The 24,161-nt window shown below is 38.4% G+C and overlaps 1 protein-coding gene across 1 annotated transcript; it reads left to right on the top strand.

Annotated features, from left to right (window-relative positions):
* The first annotated feature begins 2,470 nt into the window (after positions 1-2,470).
* Positions 2,471-23,893, top strand: LOC136676015 (NPC intracellular cholesterol transporter 1-like). Its single transcript, XM_066652864.1, has 25 exons — positions 2,471-2,562; positions 7,357-7,482; positions 8,118-8,224; positions 8,663-8,826; positions 9,774-9,941; positions 10,595-10,838; positions 11,309-11,394; positions 11,809-12,173; positions 12,380-12,606; positions 12,896-12,996; positions 13,120-13,222; positions 13,604-13,793; positions 13,877-14,059; positions 15,191-15,305; positions 15,670-15,797; positions 16,981-17,115; positions 17,990-18,079; positions 18,300-18,490; positions 19,033-19,148; positions 19,646-19,775; positions 20,040-20,240; positions 20,982-21,213; positions 21,532-21,645; positions 21,994-22,156; positions 22,406-23,893. Exons 1-25 carry the CDS (start codon positions 2,476-2,478, stop codon positions 22,486-22,488), a joined length of 3,849 nt encoding a protein of 1,282 aa, XP_066508961.1. The 5' UTR covers positions 2,471-2,475; the 3' UTR covers positions 22,489-23,893.
* The last annotated feature ends 268 nt before the right edge of the window (positions 23,894-24,161 follow it).

The raw sequence follows: 24,161 nt of genomic DNA, 5'->3' as shown, positions 1-24,161 counted from the left end.
TGGTGGTGATAGGAACCAGAAGAGGCAAGGTATACAACATAGATATTCCACAAAATACAATATAATGTATTACCATGAATAATATTATGAATAATTATTTTTATGCGTAATATTGATCATGGCTAACGGAGATAAATCTGGAAAATATAGCTATTATATAGCTAGCTATAGTTTGAAATTAGTGACCATTTATAATAGGGAGAATAAATATGAGATATAATTTTTAAAATATTTTCTAAATTTTCCTTTTCACCCCAGAATCTACGTTAAAACTTAAATCACTTTATTCCTGTTGATTCTCTGTGAGGTAGTCAAAAGAGACATTAAACACTTCAGATGTCTATGATTTCCATTCACCACACTGTGAATGTAAGTTTAGAATAGAGCGTTTAATTTTCTGATTACTCAAGCAGAAATTATGTGAAATCAGTGGTGTTCCCCTTTCAGAAGCTGCAGCATCGATGCGACACTTTTTCCAGTCCTGCTCATTGTTTCTGCCTGTAATTTTTACTTGTAAAATGTACACAGAATAAAGTTGTTGTTTTTTTAAATCAGAATGAATTGAAAATTATTTTGTGATGCTTACTCTGGAACTCTGGGAAAGCAACCTGAAGAGTCGTGTCTGGGACTCTAATCAGGGTTAATCTAGTCAAACTGAGTGGTCATTTTTTTCCCCCAAAAGCAATAAACTCATCTGAAGAGTCCAGTGTGACTGTATCCTCTCAGCAGCCGTTAAGCTGATATTAACACAACGTAAATCTGCCAGGAAATCAGCTGCAGTCCTGCATAAGCCTTCGTTTCCAGAGCAGAAGGAAGCTCTGGGTTAAACTCCAGATGTGTGAACAAAACAGTCAAAACATTTCACAGAATGAAGTTAGTCATGTTTTATGGAAGGTCCACGTCCAAAACAAGCACATGTTTCGGTAAATTATGAGCTAGCCAGTTCTGGACAGACTCACAGGTGCTGATGTGTTTCTTAAAGACAGTACTGTGAAAAATTCAGAGACCACCCTTACATTTATGTCACTTCCTGTGACGAAAGAGCTAATAACAGTGTGAGAGAACAGCACATGGAACAGATCATTACACAAAAGCCAATTCACCTACCACCTACCAGTGTTACTGCACTGTGGGTGAAACCAGAGCCACCAGACAAAACCCACACGGACACATGGAGAACACACCACACTCCTCACAGCGACCCAGAGCAAGGATTAAAGGAAATAATCTGTTTCCTTTTCTTGTTAAGTTCCACTCAACAGCTCCATGTCCTTTCAAACCCACAGGGTTGAATGTGTTCCCTGAAGTGGAAAGATGGACACACATGAAATTTAATTGGAAAATGATATTATCGAAGGGAATTTTTTACATTTTATGCACTGTATGAGTTTAAAGGTAAATAGATATGTTTATAGAAGATTTATGGTCCTTTTATTCCAATATTTTTTTTAATTTTCACCCTTGTTTTTTTTTTTATAAAAAACAAAACTGTTTTCCTTTCAATGTTAAAGTCTGATCACACGATGGCGCTGTTTTATTTTGAGCTGTTGTGGTCTGCTCACAGTAACGGTGTTGTTGCCACGCCGTCTGAAAACAACAACGGAGCCACGCCCCTAAAATGGACAGCTCCATGGCAACAGAGTTATTAGTTTGAAACTGAAGCTATGAAATCTGACTTTCTTTTAGCAAAACATAGAGTTTTAACACATGAATTTGTTGTTGGCTTGTTTTACAGTGATGCTAGATAAATGATGCACTGGGGAAGTATACATTTAAAATGTTCATATAATAGCTAACATGGATACCTTTAATATACATCAAATATATATATATATATATAACTTTAAAATATTAAAATAGGTTTACTTACACATTGTGCCGTTTATTAGCCTAAACATCAGTTTGCATAAGCTCTGGTGGCTTTTAAAATTATTAGACATCTACGTACATTGATATTGTGCATCTATTTTTGATAACAGTTTCATTAACGGTTAACCATTGTCCAAATCTTAACAATTACCGACCAAATTTACTTTTAATGTTGGTATGTTTTAATTTAATGGACTATCCTAGTTAAAAATCCTAGGATAATAATAAATTACCTGGTGTCACGTTCTAATTACTAAGTACAGGCGGCAGGTGACGCTGTGATACATTCATTTCTTGATTATATGCCGAAGAAGACTTCGGCTGCGTTTCAAATGCCCTGTTCCCTATATAGTGCTAATAAAATGCGAGTTCTACACTCAAGTAGTGCATTATATGTAAAATAGAAAGCCGAAATTATTTTAAAAGTTAGCCATGTGCTCGCTGTGTGACATTCAGAGAAAATATGAAGGCAGATTTATGATTTATAAATCACACTATGTAGAAGCTCTTGATGGATTTGGACTACAGCCCTTATCTGGATGTTCTTAATTCGAAATAAGACCGAGTGGTACATCTCGAGTTTCTCTCACTGTCTCTCACGCAAATATGCCTCTTTCCAGGAGAAAGAGCCTCAGCTTCGGCTTGTTGGCTCTTCCAATTGTTTTTATTATTTTCTTTTCACAGACACGACGGGTAAGTGCTGTCATTGTTAACCCGACATTTTAAAACAACCTTTGACTAGTTAGGTTTTGACAAAAACAAGTTAGGCAACTTGTTTGGCACTTGTCTTGCCGGCCAAAGCAACATCGATGCGTTATGGAGATAGCTACTGAAATATGAAGGCTGTTTATATAGAGTTTATATCTGTTTATATATGTTGCTACAGTTTTGTCTGCATCCCAGGATCTCGTTTTAGGTATTTAAAGTGGTTTGTGCTTAGTGGAGTCCCCAAAATGTGCGCTCTTGTTAGCTTAAAGTGCCGAAAGTAGATAATGTTGACGTTAGTGGAATTAATCCCATTAGTAAGGTTAACACCAAGGTAGCTTGATAAATGCTAGTATAAAGACATAAAACAAGACGTTTACGTGTATAAATATATTGCCAAATAGAATCTGACACGTTACTTTAAATAAAAAGCAACGAGCATCTTTATTCGCCAACATGTTCTTCGAATTTTCAGGTCCACCTTAAATGCTGCATCAGTAACATTCTGGCGCCGAATAGGGCCTAATGTTAGATTCACCATTTTAAGGTGGAATTGAGAATTCCAAAAAACAAACGGGTGAACTTGAACTAAATAATTTTATTGCCATGGTTATGGCTTTAATATCGTCTGAAATTACAATGCCTGCATCTTTTTTGTTGTTTTGTTTTGTTTATTGATGTGTTAGTTTTGTAACAAGCTTTAATAAGGCACACATAAGCTTTAATAACGTTATTAGGCTATTAACTACTTATTGACCCACAAACAAGAGCGTTTAAAGGTTTCTGCAATAAAGAGCTTTTTATAGCATTGACCTAATCCATATTACTACTAATGTATTGAGGTTTGTAGTGTGGGTTATTACGAATTTCCTCTGCTCTTATGGACAAGCCCTTCATGACTCAAATTGGTAGCAGATCTGGGTGGAGCAGTTTTTCTACTTTTCACCTCGTCCTGAGGCGGTTAGGTCACTTGTCTTTTTAGGATCAACTTATCTACCTGTGCCGAATCCTTAGCCTGAAAACCCATTATTCACACTGGAAATTATGACTTTTTGTCTTACTAAGACTTGCCATTTAGTCCAGACTTTACCTGAACAGAGTAAACACTTGGGAATGGATGTCGGATTGTTCTGTTATTTTTACACTCAAGGAATCAAAATGAATCATTGTTCAGCTGTAAATGTTGAGTTATCATTGGCAGTGTTTACACACCACCCCTCCTGGTGATGACTGCTTCACTCACTAGTGTCTTACTCAGTGTTTAATTGTTTTCAGCAGAAAGTAACGTTGAATTATGGGAAGAATGGATCCACTGCACATCAGCTGATAAGGAGGATGTGCTGATCATTTTATATTGCATGAAATAGTTTAGAGTTCAGAAGCAGAGTTAGCGGTTTGGACTCTGTACACAGTCTGCTGACCAGTGAGCTTGTTCAAATGTTATTGATTTGAGAGCTCACCTCATGGGCTGTGTTTGCAAATTAATTGTGCTGAAAGGTCATTTGTTTTTAGGCTATTTTGTAATCGCCATATTGATGAGTGAAAATTCCTAAGACCAAGAGCTGCACTTTTACAGTTGCCTTGAGTTTTAGTTTGCGACTGGCTCTAATTCTAATTAAGACATACAGAGAACTGCCTGTAGTTCTTTTCAATTAATCAGACACTCAGACACAACCACACCACGCACATGGCATTAACTTGTCTGGACTTCATGTCCACCAAATGTGCAATATTGTGCAAGCCCTGATGTGGTTTGGGTTACTGATGTTTGCTTAGACCCTTGTTGTCTTGCAAGACATGTCAGAAGTGTAGTTTCTGTTTTACTACTCCTTTTCTTGTCTGTTAAAGACACACAGGCAGATTTTATGGATTTGGAATAAAACATTAATTCTCACTTTCTGATGTTTTTCACTTGTTCCTTTTTAGAATTTGAAAACTCCAGCTGTCTTTAATAATTTAATAAATATTCAGTTGCTAGTAATTTGTCCTTTGTTATAAATAAAACAAAATTAACTGGACACTTTGTCCATCCAGATTTGTAAACAAGGCTTTTCTCTTGCTGCAGCGTGAAATGAGGGGGAAGCTGATTCAGCAGAGCCTCTTTTTTTTTTTTTTTTTTTCTTTTTTCAGATGTTATGTCTCAGCTCTCGATCACACGCTCAGGCTTAGATCATGCAAAGCTTAGCAAAGTTCCAGCGTCTGGTAACGTTGAGTCAGCTCAGATGGGCTTCGGAAGCGTCACATCTTCTCATCTCATGACCCAGCAGCATGTATCATGAGCCGTCCTGTTCAGTAAAAGCCAAAATAACTGAACTGGGTTAAATAGAATTGGCATCAAGTTTTTAATTTAAAATTTCTAAAGAACTGGACTTGGCTGAGCCTAGATTTACACTCCTAGCTTGTCCGGACTGTGTGTAGATAACGGACACCCAATAGGAAATGCTGACTCTTCCTTTCTAAAGCTGGTACACGCTGTAGAACCATAGTGGCACAGAGTTTGTTTTGGAACTTCAAGTCATGAGACTGATGAAAGGGCCATGGAGTGCAGCCTACTCCAATTCCAATGCAAATGCCTGATCTAATAAGGGAAAACATTTGATTCAATGCACCCTCATTTGCCCTACTGCTGCAGAAGTGTCGTTCCCCTTTTGAGCACCGGATTTGCTCGTCACATGCCGAGTCTGAATCATCAGTTTCCCTTTCAAAATGGGAATCACATGGACAGGCCTCAGTGGTTTGGTAATGTAAGTAAAATCCCATGAACGCTCACCATGAAGTGCACAGTGTGGCTTTTATGTTCCTTGTAAGTTTTGTTTATGGAATTAGTTGGTGGTAAGGTTCTCTGGGCCAAAGAAGTAAAAAGCCTATCCACACTGTTTCTGGCATAAAGTTCAACAACCAGAGGGGCTTTCACTCTACTGGGTGGTATATTAGGCCAATGGCATTGGTAACTAGTGCATTGCACACATTTATCGCTGAAAGATGGAACAATGTACTTATGTGTTCTTCTAGACAACGTGTCAGGGATGTTCATCGTGTATGGTTTTCAAGTTTACAACGTTTAGCAGACTCTTATACAGTCTTTATAAATGTTTACGTTCAGTCAGTTCGTATTCTACCTAGTGCAAATGGGTTAAAGTCTAAAATACCCTAGAGGTCAGATGCTGCCTGAACAAGCCCAGTGCTAATACCGGGAAAGAAAAAAATCTTGGGATGTAGGCTCCGAGTGACTGTGAGGAGTTGGAGTTCTCCCAGTGTTTGCATGGGTTTCCTCCAGATGCTGTTTTTTTTTTTTTAGGTTTTTTTTTCTCTCCCCTCTCTCTTTGCCCCACGGTCCAAAAACACACATTGGTAGGTGGATTGGCGACTCAAATGTCCATAGGCGCCCCCCTCCAGGGTGTGTTCCTGCCTTGCACCCAATGATTCCGGGTATCATATATTGACCAATCTCCTGTATATGGCGTCAGTAGGAAACAGTTTAAACTTGTTTTAATGTGAATTATTCCTTAAAACACAAAGTACAACTGTGAGCATCCTGTGTCATTATGCACCTGAGTGTTTTAAGTGTAAGATGGACATGTATTAATTATCCTAAGGGAGTATTGCATTTTGAAAGATTCATTCATTCATTATCTGAAACCCTTATCCAGTTCAGGGTCGTGGTGGGTCCAGAGCCTACCTGGAATCATTGGCAGGAATACACCCTGGAGGGGGCGCCAGTCCTTCACAGGGCAACACAGACACACACACATTCACTCACACCTACGGACACTTTTGAGTCACCAATCCACCTACCAACGTGTGTTTTTGGACTGTGGGAGGAAACCGGAGCACCCGGAGGAAACCCACGCAGACACGGGGAGAACACACCAACTCCTTACAGGAGTGTGAGGAGTCACCCGGAGCGGGAATCAAACCCACAACCTCCAGGCCCCTGGAGCTGTGTGACTGCGACACTATTAGCGACATAATATCAATTATTTTATTATTATTTATTTTTTGTTTTTTTAGAAACACACTCTCCTTCCAATATTTTGCAGCTGTGTATACATATATTTATAAAAGTTAAAGTACCATTTAAAATGATATGGTATTCTTTGGACGTGAACTGGAAAACACATGCTGTAGAAGGTGAATAATCCTTCTTAAACTTTGAACTATTTACAACACACTCAAGTGACAGAAAAGGAGAACTCTAAAGTAACCAAAGCTGTATAAATGTAATTTCATTTGTTGTTTATATTAAAATGTAAATGAGGAAATGAAAACTCTTGCCGTCTTTTAAGGAAGTTATGTAGGATATTTTTACCACTGATGTTAATCTCATGTCATGCAGCTGTACACACAAAAGACAAATGCCTTTTGTAGAAATGTTGTGCTCTCTAGAATATGTAAACACTGCCCAGTATTTGTAGTCACTTCTGTTTTAAACTTCAGTCAAACGTCTTCTACAATCACAGTAGTTGGATCATTTGGTGCTGAAATAGCAGTAGGTTTTCGAATGAGGGAATTTTATTGTATTGAGACCTCCCGAGAACTTGGAACAATAACTTCTTGTCATTGCTCATGTCAAAGATACTGAATGGAGCCAGAGAACGGATGTCCAGCCGCTCCCCAGCCGCCATGGCTAGGGCTGCTCTCTGTGTGGCCGATAAAGTGATTCTAATTCTATGTTTGTATAAAATGTGAATAAAAAATGTTTAATTTAAGACATGCCAATAGCCATAAAGCATTAATAGATTTAAATGACTGTAACTTATCATAATTTTGTTACCTCCCCAGGCCCAGGCACAGCATTGTATCTGGTATGGAGAGTGCGGCAATTCCAAGATACCAGATAGGCCTTATAACTGTTACTACACAGGCCCTCCCAAACCTTTAGCTGAGGAGGGACAGGAACTCTTAAATGTAAGTTTGTCATTTTTATATATATATATATATATATATATCTCAGTGCATTCCTTTGACACTATTACACTTTAACTTGGTCAGACAATTTCTGATTTCCTGAAAGAAGTGAGAGGTAGATTCCCAGTGGTGTTAATAATTAATCAGCACTGTGTCATTACACACTCACTCGATGCCCAAAGATAACTCAGTAAATGATAGCCTTTATGTTCAGTGTTGTAAATGGACGCACACTGATTAATTGGAAATTACTGACAAGTCATTGCCCACACAGTTATACCAGGTTTCTACAGGTAGAGTTGTACAGGGACAGCACAATGTATTCTCACTAGTAAAGAAACACTTGATGTTTCAGCAAGACATTGACCCCAAACTTAAAACCACAACAACTCCAGAGTGGCTTCTGGAGACTGTTATGCATTGATATTACATTTAAAGAACAAGACATGTTGCATCCTACTCATATATTAAAAATGAATCCTACGAACGGATCATATTATTTCATACATGAATACTAGCCCTATTTGTTGATCTTGTGAGAATTTAAAAAATGCATTCCAACAAATCAATGTCTCAATAGTTTAATTCTGTTTTATTTTGTAACTGACGTTGATGGGTTTTGTGCGTGTGTTCAGGAGCTCTGTCCAGGTTTGGTTTATGGTAGCCAGAGTGTCTGCTGTGACACCCAGCAACTAAAAACATTAAAACACAGCATCCAGATTCCTCTGCAGTATCTGTCTAGGTATGGCCACCTCTTTGTCTACTCTTTATGTTAGAGATATCAAGAAGGAGAATCAAAACTGTAACAAACATCCTGAAATAGCAGTCACTCACACAGTGATGATGATGATGATTTTTTTTTTCTTGTAAGAATGTTGAGGGTTAGACAGATTTGAATATCATGGCCTATTTCCAAACCTTAATTGAAGCACTTCAGAAATGCTTTCCTAGGAAGCTGATCAGAGCACAACTTGTGCTGGTATCAGACAATGATATTGCAGATAGTGTTGTTTAGATTTGAATTTTTGTCCTGTTGTCCCTTGTCAAACCGTAAACCTATAGCCATTCACTAAAGTCATGTGTCCAAGCTTGGACCCATATCATTTTTAACTGAGCTGTCAGTTTTTTTAGAAATAGCTATATTAGCCTTTTGCTAAAGGTCTTTGTTGATCCAATTCAGGTGCCCAGCATGTTTCTTCAACTTTATTACACTGTTCTGCGAGCTCACCTGCAGCCCTCATCAGAGCTTGTTCCTCAACGTCACAGAAATCACCCCTTATCCCGGCCATAACAGCAGCAATGTGCATAGGCTGACTTACTACATCAACCAGACATTTGCCAACTGTAAGTGACCAGCAAATGGAGTAGGAAAAGCTTCACTGGGAAAAGCTAAAATAAACTGACTTGGTTCTTGTGCAAATAAATACTTTTTCCTCATTTACAGTAGAATTGGTCAAATTAGTGATAAATGATAAAGAAACACTCAGTTCATGAGTTAAAATTACACAACAGTTTATTATTGGGAATGTATTTTAATGAAATATTTAACATTTTAAAATTTAATCATCTTCTAATTAGTTTTCAAATGTATTGTTTCAAAATACAGTGGAACCTCTACCTACGAACTTGATCCGTTCCGTGAACCGTTTCATAAGTAGAAAAGTTCGCTTCTCGAGTCAATTTTCCTCATTTAAAATAATGGAAAAGCAATTAATGCGTTCCAGCCCCCACCCCGAAAGTCTCTCTTTTTGCACTGATATGTTTGCAACACTCTCAAATTAGTAAAAAAAAATACATGTAGCGTTACTAAAAATAAAAAAGAAATACAGTGGTAACAGTAATAAAAAAAGAAATAAAGTTTTAAGTGGTTACACATCGCTACCTTGAAGACGTGACAACTGGCTGGAGGAGTAACACAGGCACTGGCTGTATGACGGGGGGTGGGTGGAATAACGGAGAGTAGGCGGTGAATGTGGGGAGACGAAGCGTAGATACGGCTTAACTTAGCACGAATTTCGATGTCTGCTATTTACACCAATGCTAAATTGCTAAAGCTACAATTTGCTAATCTTAAAAGCTTCGCTGGTGGAGGCAAAAAATATTCAAATGCCTGGTTCGTATCTTGGAAAGTTCGTTAGTATAGGCGTTCGTAAGTAGAGGTTCCACTGTATATGCACAATGTTTGCAAGTTGGTTGTATCAAATAACATTGTACATGTGCCCTGGTGCTTCATATGTAAACAACAGTTGCTTATTTATTTGCTGTTTGTTGGTATTTTTGTTTTTCTACAGCTATGTTCAATTCCTGCAAAGATGTGCAGGCTCCCTCCAGCAGTCAGAAGGCACTTGATATACTGTGTGGGAAAGAAGTCAGTCAATGCTCCCCCAATGGCTGGATTGAATACATGTTTAACATTGAAAACGGCCAGATCCCCTTTTCCATTGACCCTGTATTTTCAGGTACACGTTTTGTACGCCCTGTTTTTCATCTAACTGATCAGACACATCTTAATGCTTGACTATGGTGACATGATAAAAGTAGTGGTGTGAACAAGAACTCAGCATGGTACTGTTCTGGAATGCCAGCTTGTGAGTTTCAGGTGTCTGCATTTCAAACGTTTTCTCAAACTGACTCTGTGGTTAGGACTAACCCAGCTTTGAGTCACTTTTTAGTTTAGTGAGAACAAGGGAGGCAGGGGTGTACATATTAATAGGAAATTGAAATGGAAAAATGAAGTATTACTCAATGTACTACACGTACTGTTCAAGTAGCCAATATGTGGGAAACAAAGCTGCAAAAACAGCACGTTTTGAATTCATTTGTTTTTGTGACATTCCAAATATCAACTTATTTATCTTTACATATATACACGACTTATTCTGCCACTGAAATTATGACGAGAGTTTCAGCCTACTATCTTTGCATTTATCAAAAATTTATCAAATGTCTTAAAGGCACAGTGATATAAGAGATAAAGAAAAGTGGGAAATTTCTTGTGGAAAATGCATTATGACAAATGATATTGGAAAAAAACATGTAATGCAAAGAAATTGATGGAATATGGAGAAATCGTCTTAACTACTTGTTTTTCTTTTCTGATGTGTTTTTCCAGGCACTCCAGGCATGATCCCAATGAATAATCAGACATTTGGTTGCACAGAGTCTTTGGATGATGGCTCAGGTCCTTGCTCGTGCCAGGACTGCAGTGAAGCCTGTGGTCCTAAACCTGTTCCTCCTCCTATTCCGCCTCCCTGGATCATCATGGGCCTGGACGCCATGAGTGTTATAATGTGGATCTCCTACATGGGCTTTCTCTTCATCTTCATCACAGCTCTGCTTGGAGCATGGTGCTATAAGTAAGAACTATGATTTATGATCACACCACTTCAGGATAGTTGAAGAATTTCTATAAAACACAGTTGGGCATAATGAGATTTGTCACTTTTCTTGAGTGTAATAACCACTAAACTAATAACAGTATTTCACTTAATCCTGTTGGTGTTTTTAAAGTAGGGTACTGATTAAACCATAGAATCTGAGAATTCATCTGGTTTCCCCCAGCATTTTTCAAAAGTCATAGGATTTCAGTTGATTGTGGTTATCCCTTTCTACGAGTATCTGTCCAGAATTCATATGTACCCCTAAAGTTTCATCATTGTAGATCAAATTTGTATTTGGAACCTTAACGACTAAGTTTTTGGTAAAAGTTCATTGCTCTTTAAAGGGTTATAATTGCATTATGTTTCTACAATATCAGTAAATCAGTGTAAAAATGGTTTTATTATGATTTTTTTTCTTCTACCCACTCTTCACCCCTTTCTTTCAGAAAGCGGGCCATCACCTCAGAATATGGACCCATTCAAGACAGCAACCAGCCCCTGTCGCTGAATGACGATTCTGTAGAAATGTCTGGTAAATTACAGTTCTCATTCCCTGTGCATAAACATGACCGGAGAGGGAAAGTTAAACTGTCCCTAGTTCTCTAAAGGGATCTTCCTTTTCATGTTTCTGTATTTATTTTTATTTATTTCCTTATTTCTATGAATTTTTTTGCTGCTGTAGTTACACAGTTCAGTGTGATACTCCAATGTGCTAATCAAGCATCACGAGTTGGATGTGAAACTGTGAATGAAAACAAAGCAAGGTAGTAGGAAGTGGTGTGTTCAGAACTGCAAGAATATGCTTATATTTAATTATACACTTTTCCCAAAATGTTTAAAATGGAAGAAACTAATGTAGATGTTTTCAAGAAAGGAAACACTAAGAATAATTGCAGTTGAAACAGTTTCAATGTCTTTATTTAGGAATATCAAAATTTAATTACAGGTCAGGCGACCTGTTGTGAGTCCCTGGGAGAGCGTTTTGAGAATGCCCTCCGTCTCCTGTTCAGCATGTGGGGTTCATTCTGCGTGCGGCAGCCTGTGCTGGTGATTCTGTCCAGCGTGTTGTTGGTGGTCGCCTGCTCCTCTGGTCTCATCTACATGAAGGTCACCACAGACCCTGTAGACCTGTGGTCAGCCCCCGGCAGCCAGGCTCGGCAGGAGAAGGACTATTTTGACCAGAATTTTGGCCCATTCTTTCGCACGGAGCAGCTCATAATCACCACACCCTGGACAGACAGGTTTAAGTTGGTGACCGCTACATCAGAAATGTTATTTGCACCAATATTCAACATTTCTTTACTTCATCAGGTGAGGAATCTACATTACTAACATTATTCTGCATGGTTTTACAGGTTTATGCTTATTTACATTGGATTATTTACAAAGGATAGGAAGATAGTACATGTTTAATGTTAAATTAAAAAAAAAGACACCATATTCTTCTAAAACTTTACAGTATGAGAGGATAGAGAAACTGTTACCCCAGCATTAATATCTGAACTTCTCCATCTAAGATTCTGGATCTTCAGACTGATATTGAGAACCTAGAGGCAGACTATAAAGGGCAGAAGGTGACATTGAAGGACATCTGTTCATCTCCTCTGGCTCCTTATAACAACAACTGCACCATTTTGAGCATGCTCAATTACTTCCAGAACAGCCATGAAGTATTGAATCATTCTTTAGCAGATGACTTCATGGTATATGCTGATTACCACACTCACTTCTTGTACTGTGTAAGGTAAATATTCTCAGTTTTCTTCTGTGATATTGCTATAGGCCTATTGGTAATGTCAGTCTCATAATAGACTACTGTTACGGTTTCAGATACCTTTTCTTTTCCTCTTTATAAACATGACCTTATATCTTTTGTGTGACAGACAAAAGAACGGTTTCATGTCTTGTTACGACAAATGTAGAAGTAAAACAAAGCATCATGTGTTTGCTTTTTTTTTTTTTCTTTTTTTTCCCTTTCCTCTCTCTCTATTCATTACCATTCTCATTCTGCTGTATTTCTTTGTTTGGTCTAGTTTCCCTGTAGCCCTTGATGATATGAATATATTCCATGACCCTTGTATGGGGACTTTTGGAGGCCCAGTTTTCCCCTGGCTGGTCCTTGGAGGCTATGAAGGTCAGTTAAGGTTGCTGATCTTTTATTCACTTTGGGAGATTGCCTGAAGGGATTGAACTGAACTAAGCTGTCTTTTTTAAATGTTTTAATTTTCTGTTTACTTAACCAATCTGTTAACTTTAGGCGAAGCCTACCAAAACGCCACTGCCCTTGTGATCACCTTCCCTGTCAACAACTACCTCAATGACACTGACAAGTTGGGTAAAGCCCTTGCTTGGGAGAAAGAGTGAGTACTTTAAAATACAGGCTTTTATCATAATGTTACTGGTTAAATTCCAGATATATGCAAGGGGTGCATTAATATCCCTTGAATTCAGGTAATATCTTACAAAGCAAGGCAGTGTCTACCCTCCCACTTTCCATGGTTAAGGCGTGTCGGTGCATGTTCCATAAAAGAGATTAAAACTGTAACACAGCCTCTCTTTGCTTGCTTTCTGAGGTTTGCTCTAAATTCTATAGATTTAAGACTATTCTCAGTTATAAATAATATATTATTAAAGCAGACCATTTAAATCTTAACAACTCTTTGGTCTGTGGTAAGAACACAGACATAAAATTTCATTCATGGCTGTGATTCTGTTCTACCCTCTTCATCCTCTGTTCTCAGGTTCATCAGCTTTATGAAGAACTATAGCAACCCTAACCTTACCATCTCCTTCAACTCAGAACGGAGCATCGAGGATGAGATTGATCGTGAAAGCAACAGTGACATTGCCACCATCATCATTAGCTATGTCATCATGTTTGTCTACGTCTCTCTGGCACTGGGCCACATCCACAGTTTCCGCAGACTACTGGTGCGCCTATATTTAAAAATATAATATTACTCACTTTGTTAGCAGTGCCAAAATAATAAGTTGTTTTTTTTTGTGGTGTCCAGGTGGATTCCAAAATAAGTCTGGGCATAGCAGGCATCCTGATTGTTCTGAGTTCAGTGACCAGCTCTTTAGGGATCTTCAGCTATGCTGGTGTTCCCCTCACCCTCATCGTCATCGAGGTCATCCCCTTCCTCGTGCTGGCCGTAGGCGTGGACAACATCTTCATCATTGTGCAGACCTTTCAAGTTGGTGGCTTGTATTTTTAAAAATGTTTAAGTGACCTGGTCTATGTAGTGACTCTGTAGCTGTTTAACCAGAATAATAATATAACAGTTCTCCTCGAAGTTCCCAGTGTTGTAAATAATAGCCATTTTGCAATTTTAAGGCCAAAGATTGCATGCTGCAGTCTGTGGGGTGGGTTTTTTTTTTTAAGATTTGCCTGCCTTTATGGGTATTAGAAGGGTAGTTGTTAGTCACATCCTTCTAGTTTCTCTTCACTTTTTGGAGTAGACGGTGTCAGTTAAAAATGTCACAAGTATTTTAAGCTAATAATTTTATTTTTTCATGTGTTTATATACTTTGATTTATTAGATAAATAAAAGACATGGGCAATAAAAAATATACAAAAGTCAAAGCTAATTTTAACACCTTTTAAAGGGCTTTAATATGTAATGAGTAATGTTTGTATAATTTGAGCTTGGGCAGTGGCTATTATCAGCTGGGAGCTACTAAGTATCAAAGACAAGAAAACAATGTTTTTATAAGTATTTCCTGGGGCAAATGACAGCTAGTGCATAAGATAATGCTATGGCTTTTTCGTTAATGTGAGTCTGTGGCAGTTGTCAAACAGAAATTTAAAGTACTGTGGTGTTCCTGCTTGGTTTCTGATGGCTCCTGGTTGGTCCATGATGGTTTAGACTGCTCAGCAAGAAAACCATCATGAAGAGCCATCAGAAACCACCTAAATCCGCTGTTGTAAACTTGTCTTCTGGCGGTTTCAATATGAAGAGAGGAGACTAGTCTGGATAAAATGCTGCTTTTTGGAGTGCGCCATAAAACAGCGTAAAATCCAGACTGGTCTCGTCTCTTCATATTGAAACCACCAGAAGACTAAGTTTACAACAACTGTATAGATAATTTGTTTACATACCCTCGACCACTAGTATGCATACAAAAACCAAGCAGTGGAATTGTTTGCATCTGTGTTTTGATTGGATAAATCAGGATTAATGAAATAATGCAACTTCTCATTTGTTCACTTGCGTCAATATGAATCAGGTCATTTATAAGCGTAATCTTGCGGGCTGTAATGACGACAGCATAAAGGAAACCGCTCTCGTGTAACCTGTGATTTCTATTCCTCTTTCTGCAAACAGAGAGATGTACGAATGCAACATGAGGAGCTGCACCAACAAATAGGCCGTATCCTTGGAGATGTGGCTCCCAGCATGTTCCTCTCTTCCATCTCTGAGACTGTGGCCTTCTTTTTGGGTGAGAGATGTATTTCTAAGCTGAACAAAAAGACATAAACCATCAGTGGATTAATGGCATTTTAGGTTTGCAGAATATATCTCAGAAAAAAATTGTCTGAAACCTGTGGCCTCTGTAGTGTTCTTTGTTCCTCCAGAGACCAGACAGTTCTGTAAAATTGATCGCCACTAGTTTCATAAAGTTCGGTTTAAATTAAATTGTGCTAATGCTGTGTCAAAAGAAACAAGGAATCTTCAGCAACTGTATTCTCTTTAACTGCAGAAACATAAAACAGAGCATCTGCAGGTGTCCCTCAGCATCAAATATTTACTTGTTTTGGATTCCTACCTGACTATGTCTCTATTTATTTATTTTCTCCCCGCAGGTTCTCTGTCTAACATGCCAGCTGTGAAGACATTCTCATGCTTTGCTGCCTTGGCCGTCTTCATTGATTTCTTGTTGCAGATCAGCTGTTTTGTCTCTCTGCTTGGTCTCGACATTAAGAGGCAGGAGGTGAGGGTCAAGACAGCAAGGAAATGCTGAGATATATACTTTTTTTTTTTTTTTTTTTTTTTTTTTTAATAAACCAATCCCCTAAATGTTTTCTTGTGCGGACATCATAAAAAAAAATTGGCCTCATTTATGTAGTTGTCATTACATCTTTATTTGGATGTGTGTGTAAGCCTTCAGGACTGAAGCTTGAGTGTTGGCTACATAACTATAAATATTACTATTTTGTGCGCTATAAAAACAACACTATATTTTCTGATTCCTGTGGCACGCTAGTAAAATGATTCCCAATCTATTGTTAAATGAGGTGAGACAAACGTTTTTCATAGTGTCCATTTTGTATAGATATTTAATAATTACTCAGCTTTAAAAAGCTTTTCATAGAAGAATGCTGTTAAAGGCTAAGCACCACTTAATGGACCTCCATGAATATTTCACATTATTTTAGTTACTGACATATATAAGTATTAATTAAAATGAAAATAGCAGCTTAATTTGCTTTAAAACTGACAATTTTATTAAATTGACGGAAAAACCCGAGCTCGCTACGGAAATTCTTGAACGCAACCGTGACGTCACTGGTGGACAACAGCTGAACAACGCCGCGGTAAAACACCGTTATGACTGACTGTTATGACAGTATCTAGCTAAATAACCAACATTATTCATGACAATAGCCGAGCAATAAACTAAACTCAAATTTAGAGGAACCGTTATTCTTGTAAATGTGATCGAAGTCGAACTCGAACTCACACGACACTATAAACCTCCGTAATGCAGCTACGTAGCCGAGTATAATCTGAGCCACCGAGTTTAGCGAGTCAAGCTAACGTTAACTAACACCAACTAAAACAGGCGAAGTGAGTGTCCTTACCCTGTTGACCTCCATGTTACAGAGGCTCCAACGGTCTTTTAAAACTTATTCCTTGAATTAGTAAGAAATAACATGTTTTCTGACTATCAATAAACACGTTAGGAACTCAAATTCCATTGTATTTATTTGTTTGACACTTTCATAGAGCTGGTGCTTAGTCTTTAAACATTTTACACTGTTCTTTTATCAAGATGTCTTTGAGGAATTTATTTGATTTGTGTCAGATATTTGTTGCACGGAATTCACACCTGGACCTAATGTACCGCGATTGAGAGTAACCTGAAACGTCTTCCCCTCTCCTCTGCCATTCAGAGAAACCGCCTGGACATTCTGTGCTGTGTTCAATTGTCCGAGGGCCAGGAACAAAAGACTGAAGGTGTTCTCTTCCGTTTCTTCAAGAAAGTCTATGCGCCGTCCCTTCTGAAGGAATGGGTACGCCCCCTTGTGGTAAGTCTCATGTAGCGGGTAACAGCAAGGCTTTGAGTTTAGTATTAATATTTTAATTTCCTGTATCGCAGTGTAAACAACATATTTAATACCCCTGATGCATATTAGTTGTGTTTTAAAGTTATAAAAGTAATCATCAACAAAGGCAAAAAAATCAAATCAGTCATAGGAATACAGGCTGGTACATCAGAGGCAATGTGGAATGCTTGACATCAAGATGTGCATTTAAAAAGTAGAGGGTTAACTTTTCAGTATCAGGATCTGTATGCCTTTTTATGTCCATAATTGTCCATTGTATAAAGATGTATCAAAATATTTCAGATGAACACCCCTGAACATTTACAGGAACATTTCCTCAAATGAGAAATCCATTCATTATCTGTAACCCTTATCCAGTTCAGGGTCGCGGTGGGTCCAGAGCCTACCTGGAATTATTGGGCACAAGGCAGGAATACACCCTGGAGGGGGCGCCAGTCCTTCACAGGGCAACACAGACACACACACATTCACTCACACCTACGGACACTTTTGAGTCACCAATCCACCTACCAACGTGTTTTTGGGAGGAAACCGGAGCCCCCGGAAGAAACCCACACAGACACAGAGAGAACACACCCATTCCTCACAGACAGTCATCCGGAGCGGGAATTGAGCCCGCAACCTCCAGGTCCCTGGAGCTGTGACTGTGACACCTACCTACTGCGCCACCGTGCCGTCCCCAAATGAGAAATTGTAATTCCTGATAATTTGGCTATGTTTTGCGCATTATTGGACAGCTCTCAATGAGGGGAAAATTGATAGCTTTAATGCATCGCCTTTCATATTAAAAAAATAATTTATTATCATTATTTTTTTTTTTTCTTCCTCCCCCAAGGTTGCTGTGTTTGTTGGGATGATGTCTTTCAGCATTGCAGTCACTGACAAAATAGAAATTGGACTGGACCAAAGACTCTCCATGCCTGACGTAAGCCCATATTTTCACCATGTTTATTATGATTGTATCAGTTATTCATATTCAAATCCAGATTTTTTTCTTAAATATCAGTTATAGGAGTTGAAAGAATTATATTTTCAAAGAATGTTCTCATTATTGATGCATTAGAATATGTAGAAAATATTATTTAGGAAACCATCCATTTGTGTGTCCTCATATTTAAGGCTCTGTGTTGTTCGGGTTCTTTCAGGACTCCTATGTTTTGGAGTACTTTGGGAATCTGACTGAGTACCTGCACACTGGGCCTCCGGTCTACTTTGTGGTGCAGGATGGACATGATTACCGTACTTCATCTGGACAGAACCAGCTGTGTGGAGGGGTGGGCTGCAACAACAATTCTCTGGTCCAGCAAATCTACACAGCCTCCCTCATGAGCAACTAGTGAGTGACCCTCAGACAGAAGTGAACTGCAACTTCATGCACCCTGGTGTTGAAATGCCTGTGGCTTAGAAACTGCTTTTAAAATTGTACTTTTAAACCTTATTTCTGAGACCTAAAATTGAACTTTTTTTTGTTTTGTAGTAACAAAAAAAACATTTACTCAGGGCTGATATTTTGGCTTTAATTTAAAAGCAGTTACTAAATTACAATACATGTATTCATTTGAGCAGTTCCCCTATAGAGCGGCCATCTTTTTTTCTCCCCCCCCCCCCCCCCCTTTGGAACACCCCTGGTCAAATTACACACTTAAATGTTTTATTTTTTTTCATACAGTTTATTTGTATATATTAAAACTCGGGAAAGAAACCTTTCTCTTTGAAAAATACCATTCATAGATTAAAGCAGCAAAACTATATACTGTACTATATAATGTGAAAGTATTTCAGTCTTCGCATGTACACTGACTGTTGTGCTGGTGATGGAGCTGCTTTCATTGGTACTACAGTTAAGTGATAACTGCTGGATTTGAATGTTTGTTTCAGTTCTAAGATCAGCACCACGCCCTCTTCCTGGTTGGATGACTACTTTGACTGGGTAAAGCCTCAGTCGTCCTGTTGTCGGTACTACAACGATACCGGAGCCTTCTGTAATGCTTCAGGTAAAACATTAGCCAGAAAATCAACACGCTCTTCACACACAACTCCCAGAGGTCACTGACCCACCTCTATATGGGGCATTGTGAAGTCAGTCCCCCTTTCTCTGGGGTTTTTAAATCCTTTGAGTTAAAAGGAATGCTTTAGCTGAAATAAATCGGATTTTGATTTTATTCAATTTTTTTTATTCCCTTTTTTTTGGGTGGGGGCCCTTAAGTTTGATATTGAAACCTACACTTTACCTATAAACTATGTTAAGTTGGATATCTAAGTCCAGGGATGTCCAAAATAATTGAAAACAGTTTTTAAATATTGTTTGATATGTTTTGACAGCTGTTAGCTGCTTTGAAAGTTTGTTGATGATTCAGAAAGAAAATTGGATCACAAGAGTGGAGAGTACTGAACCCCTCAACTCTCTACCTTAGTTAAACCCCAAATCAGTCTTTTTTTTTGCACACTGCTTTGTCTCCATTTCAGGTTAATCTTCATGTTTGTTTTGCAGTGGTGGATCCGACCTGTGTGCACTGCAGGCCAGTGACTCCCAGTGGAAAACTGAGACCTAATGGCACAGACTTTATGAGGTTTCTTCCCATGTTCTTGTCTGACAACCCCAACATACACTGTGGAAAAGGGTGTGTAAGAATTTTGCTTGATTCTTGGTTTATAAGAATTGCCCATGTTTCTCCATAGAAACCGTTGCTAGGTTGGACAAACTTTGCAGATAGCTGGCAAAATACTGATGAGCCTGCTGCATGCAATCAATAGATATTGAAATTAGCTCTGTGTATAATGGACCTCCAGGCCCCTGGAGCTGTGACTGTGACACCTACCTGTGTGACTGTGTTTAAACTTCTGATTCTCAGTCCGATAATTAATAATATTATTGTCCTCCGTAGAGGTCATGCCGCATATAGTACTGCTGTGGTACTTAAGGACAACAACACCAACGTGGGGGCTACATACTTCATGAGCTACCACACCATCCTAAAGACTTCTTCAGACAGCATCAATGCCATGAAGATTGCTCGCGAACTGGCCGACAACATCACTGTGTCCATGGGCTTGGAGAACAAAACCTACCATGTCTTCCCTTACAGGTAATAACACTTAACATGAAAATGAACATATAAACAAAACTCCAGCCCAGAATGAGTGTGTTTATCAGAGGTCTGATCATAAGGAGCATGTTTGCCTCCTTTTTTGGCCTATTTTTGGGCCTTAGCTATGGTCTCTCTTGTACAATTTTGTCCTAGTCAAAACATTTCATGCTCTTTTTAGACCCTGAGAATTAGTTCATCCCTCGTGATCCGTTTCTGTACGGAGTCATAAAAACTGCGCAAGTCAAGGCACGTGTTTTGAATGCTGCCCAAAGCAAAGAAATGCGCCCCTCTTTATGCAGTGTTACAGAACATTCCTCTTTCATTGCTCTATTTGGGGTGGGGAAAAGTTTAAGTTTATAAAAACAACAAGCACATGTACGTTTCCACTGAGTATTTATTTATTATTATTATTATTTAAAGTACTGAACTTGTACAACACAAATTTTATTTTGCCAACATAATCAATGTTTTAACATTCATTCAATCACTGATCCAGTTCAGGGTCACGATGGGTCCAGAGTCTACCCAGAATCACTGGGCACAAGGCAGGAATACACCCTGGTGGGGGTTCCAGTCTTTCACAGGGCAACACACACATTCACTCACAACTATGGATATATATAAAATGTACACATTTGTCTGTGAATAAGCTGTTTTAAATATCGGCATGCCTGATTATTGTTCTGCTTACACTCTCTTGTCTTTCTTTGTTTCCCCTCCTTCTCACTGCCTTTGCAGTGTGTTCTATGTGTTCTATGAGCAGTATCTCACCATCGCCTATGACACAGCCCTGAACCTCTCAGTATCTCTGGCTGCTATCTTTGTGGTCAGCACAGTGCTCTTGGGCTTCGAGCTGTGGTCAGCTTTGCTGGTCTCGCTGACCATCGCCATGATCTTGATCAACATGTTTGGAGTCATGTGGCTGTGGGGTATCAGCCTTAATGCTGTGTCACTTGTAAACCTGGTCATGGTGAGTTGAGCGCTGTTGTGGCTAGTTTTGCCAGCTATCAGTAAAGCTAAAAGATGCATATATTTTACATTGCAATTGTGCTTGAAAGAATATACATAGATTTTCTTCAATTTACTCTTCTCTATTGGATGTATTAAAGTTGTGGGTGAACCTCTAGTGTACAAACTTTATTTACACAGTACAATTTCTAATTTGTAATATAAAAGTCTAATACTTATAGTTTATCAGCCATATTAATGGTGTCAGTTAACTGGTTATTTAATGTTCTGGCAAATTAAGTGCTTTACAAAGTATTTAAAAGTATTTTCTGGTTTTTAGAGCTGTGGTATATCAGTCGAGTTCTGCAGTCACATTGTGAGAGCATTCTCAATCAGTACAAAGAGCTCTCGGGTGGAGAGAGCAGAGGAAGCTCTGGCGCACATGGGCAGCTCTGTAAGTAACCACTCCCCTAGAGCTGACTGTAAATTTCAAATTAAACAAAACTAATAAGATTATCTGATTCACTTAATTTAATCCAGTTTCACTTGGAGCTTAAAAATCTGGTATCGAACATATTTTAGAACCCTATATTTGAAATGTTATTAATAAGACCCTTTTTTTACTAATTAATTAATAAATAAATAAATAAATAATAAAGAAGCTTGCTTCAGTTATTTGAAACCTGTAATTCTGCTATTTCTATGTTAAACAGAAAGGGTTGTATGTATCATGTACACTGAATTTATGAACACCTGGCAAATCTAACATTTATGTTTTTTTAACTTCTCTCCTGTGTTTTAGGTTTTCAGTGGCATCACACTAACTAAGTTTGGTGGGATCCTAATCTTGGCGCTCTCAAAGTCCCAGATCTTCCAGGTCTTCTACTTCCGCATGTATCTAGCCATTGTGCTTCTGGGAGCAGCTCATGGCCTCATCTTTCTGCCTGTTCTTCTTAGCTATGCAGGTACAACTAGAGCTGTTACATTAGTTTATTTGTGTGACCACAGAGTGAATATGCAGCTAATATCTAAACAGACACCATACACCACTATCAGTATCTGAGTGTGTAACATGGACTAGCAATTCTTTAAACAGAGCATCAGAAGCAGATTGTGTATCAATTTATTTGTTTATATATTTTTAGCAGGTTTTGGAAATGCCAAGTTTTATTCTGACAGTTAAAACACACCTCTCTCTGTCCTCTCGCCCTCAGGCCCCTCGGTGAATAAAGCCAAAGTTATAGCTGCAAGGAAAAGATTCGCCGGAACAGAACGTGAGCACCTACTTAATTACTGACACGTCTGAGGAAACAAAACCCAACCACAAAGGACTTCGCGGGAACGGTGGTCTCACACGGCCATGCACACTAACACATACGCACACATACACACACGCACCTCAACTGAGAGACCCTAACTCAGGACCCCTGCTTAGCAGTGAAAACTAATCAATGGGAATATCGCTGTGGTCATCGTCCCAGCTACAAAAGTAATGTTTTTTTTCCCCCCACAGAATGGTCAACGGAAGCTGCATTCGCTTTTCAAAAAGCACAGTAAAATGCATGAATGAGTCAACCCGCAAAACCCATAAGCTTAACAGTTTTCTACGTACAGCAGTGTGGTAGATGGGCCATGTCAGTCAGAAAACATGGACAGTTAACTTTTGTACTGGAATTATGCGTTAAAACAATGAAATGTCTGCTAAATTGTATTTATTTGTGAGAATGTTTTGGCCATATACTTGTGTTAAGAGGATATATAAATATATTGCTCTGTCAAAGAACTACTAACTTAATTAATTAATGTAGTTGATACACAACAAAGAACTCTGTTGAATTTCATTCCTCCTTTGTATTTATTCTTTAATTTCACTGTAATGAAGAGTGACCTTTTACTCACCAGGGATCAATGTCAATTTTGGGAGGTTATGTGTTATTCACAAATATTAATGGCGTTTTAAAAAAAAAAAAAATCTTAAACTGTTTGGTCATGTCAAGACCAAGTGTTGCATTAAGGAATCATCACTAAAATACACAGAAAGGAAGGAACTAACAGTCCCTTTAAAGGGGCCTGAGCTGAGAGTTGGTGAATTAGCCGGATGTGATGGATATGCTTTAAATCTTTGGGCCTCAGTTCGGGGTTTGGCCTGTTTTTCCAGCTCAGCTACTAGACTCGGGTTACGGGTGAACATTTATTCTGCAAAGAGGGAATGTAGCGGGAGTAACTGCATGGTTAGACTAATTTAAATTGGTTCCATTTGGGGGATTAAAACCTGTTTACATCACATCTGGAGCATCAGTCAGAATTTTAATAGTTGCAGGATAAAAAGTGAGTTGCAACAACTCGCACAGTTTATATTTAAGGAGAGCTTGTGGCCATCTGTGATCGTGTACATGCTTTTTTTTAAAACCATTATTAATCGTATGTAATTTACTTTGGGAAAACTGAGTGCACTGTTTGGTCACAAGTGTTTGTGTCAGTTACAGCAGAGTTTTGAGGTATTATGAAGGAATGAGGGAAAATTACTGTTACTGGCACAACAAAACGGTGGGAGGGTTCAATTTTGGAAAAAAATCTGTTTTAATATTGAGACATTTACTGAATTGTTCATGTTCCATGGTGGAGAATAGAGTCTGATTATTTGTATGATTTTGTATTTTTGTTTTTCAATAAATGACTGCTACTAATTTGTAAACCTTGCATTCAGCCACATTCATTGTTTCTGTTGGATTTTTGCATTTTTGAGTGAACAATTCAGGCTTTAACAGCCACTGCATATAGGGGAAAATCAATAGACACCATGAATGGAGAATGTTAATACTGGTTGTGGCTAATTTACAGGGTTTTATTATTATTTTTGGAAAATGTCTAATGTAATGTTAATTTTGTTTGCTTTTAATATTGTGATTGATTTCATTATTGTCATAGACAATCAGTTCAGGTCCTGTCCTGATCCACCACAAGGAGGCG

This window comes from Hoplias malabaricus, chromosome X1, assembly GCF_029633855.1.
Source record: "Hoplias malabaricus isolate fHopMal1 chromosome X1, fHopMal1.hap1, whole genome shotgun sequence".
Taxonomy (NCBI): domain Eukaryota; kingdom Metazoa; phylum Chordata; class Actinopteri; order Characiformes; family Erythrinidae; genus Hoplias; species Hoplias malabaricus.
Note: the sequence above shows the minus strand (reverse complement) of the source record. Positions and strands in the feature narration are given on the sequence as shown.

What these genes read in the sequence shown, in the direction of transcription:
- LOC136676015 (XM_066652864.1), top strand. Translation starts at nt 2,476, where the DNA reads ATGCCTCTTTCCAGGAGAAAGAGCCTCAGCTTCGGCTTGTTGGCTCTT. An exon ending in CACTTCTTGTACTGTGTAAG is followed by an intron (nt 12,607 to 12,895) that starts GTAAATATTCTC and finishes TGTTTGGTCTAG; the next exon opens with TTTCCCTGTAGCCCTTGATG. An exon ending in AAAGACTCTCCATGCCTGAC is followed by an intron (nt 18,080 to 18,299) that starts GTAAGCCCATAT and finishes GGGTTCTTTCAG; the next exon opens with GACTCCTATGTTTTGGAGTA.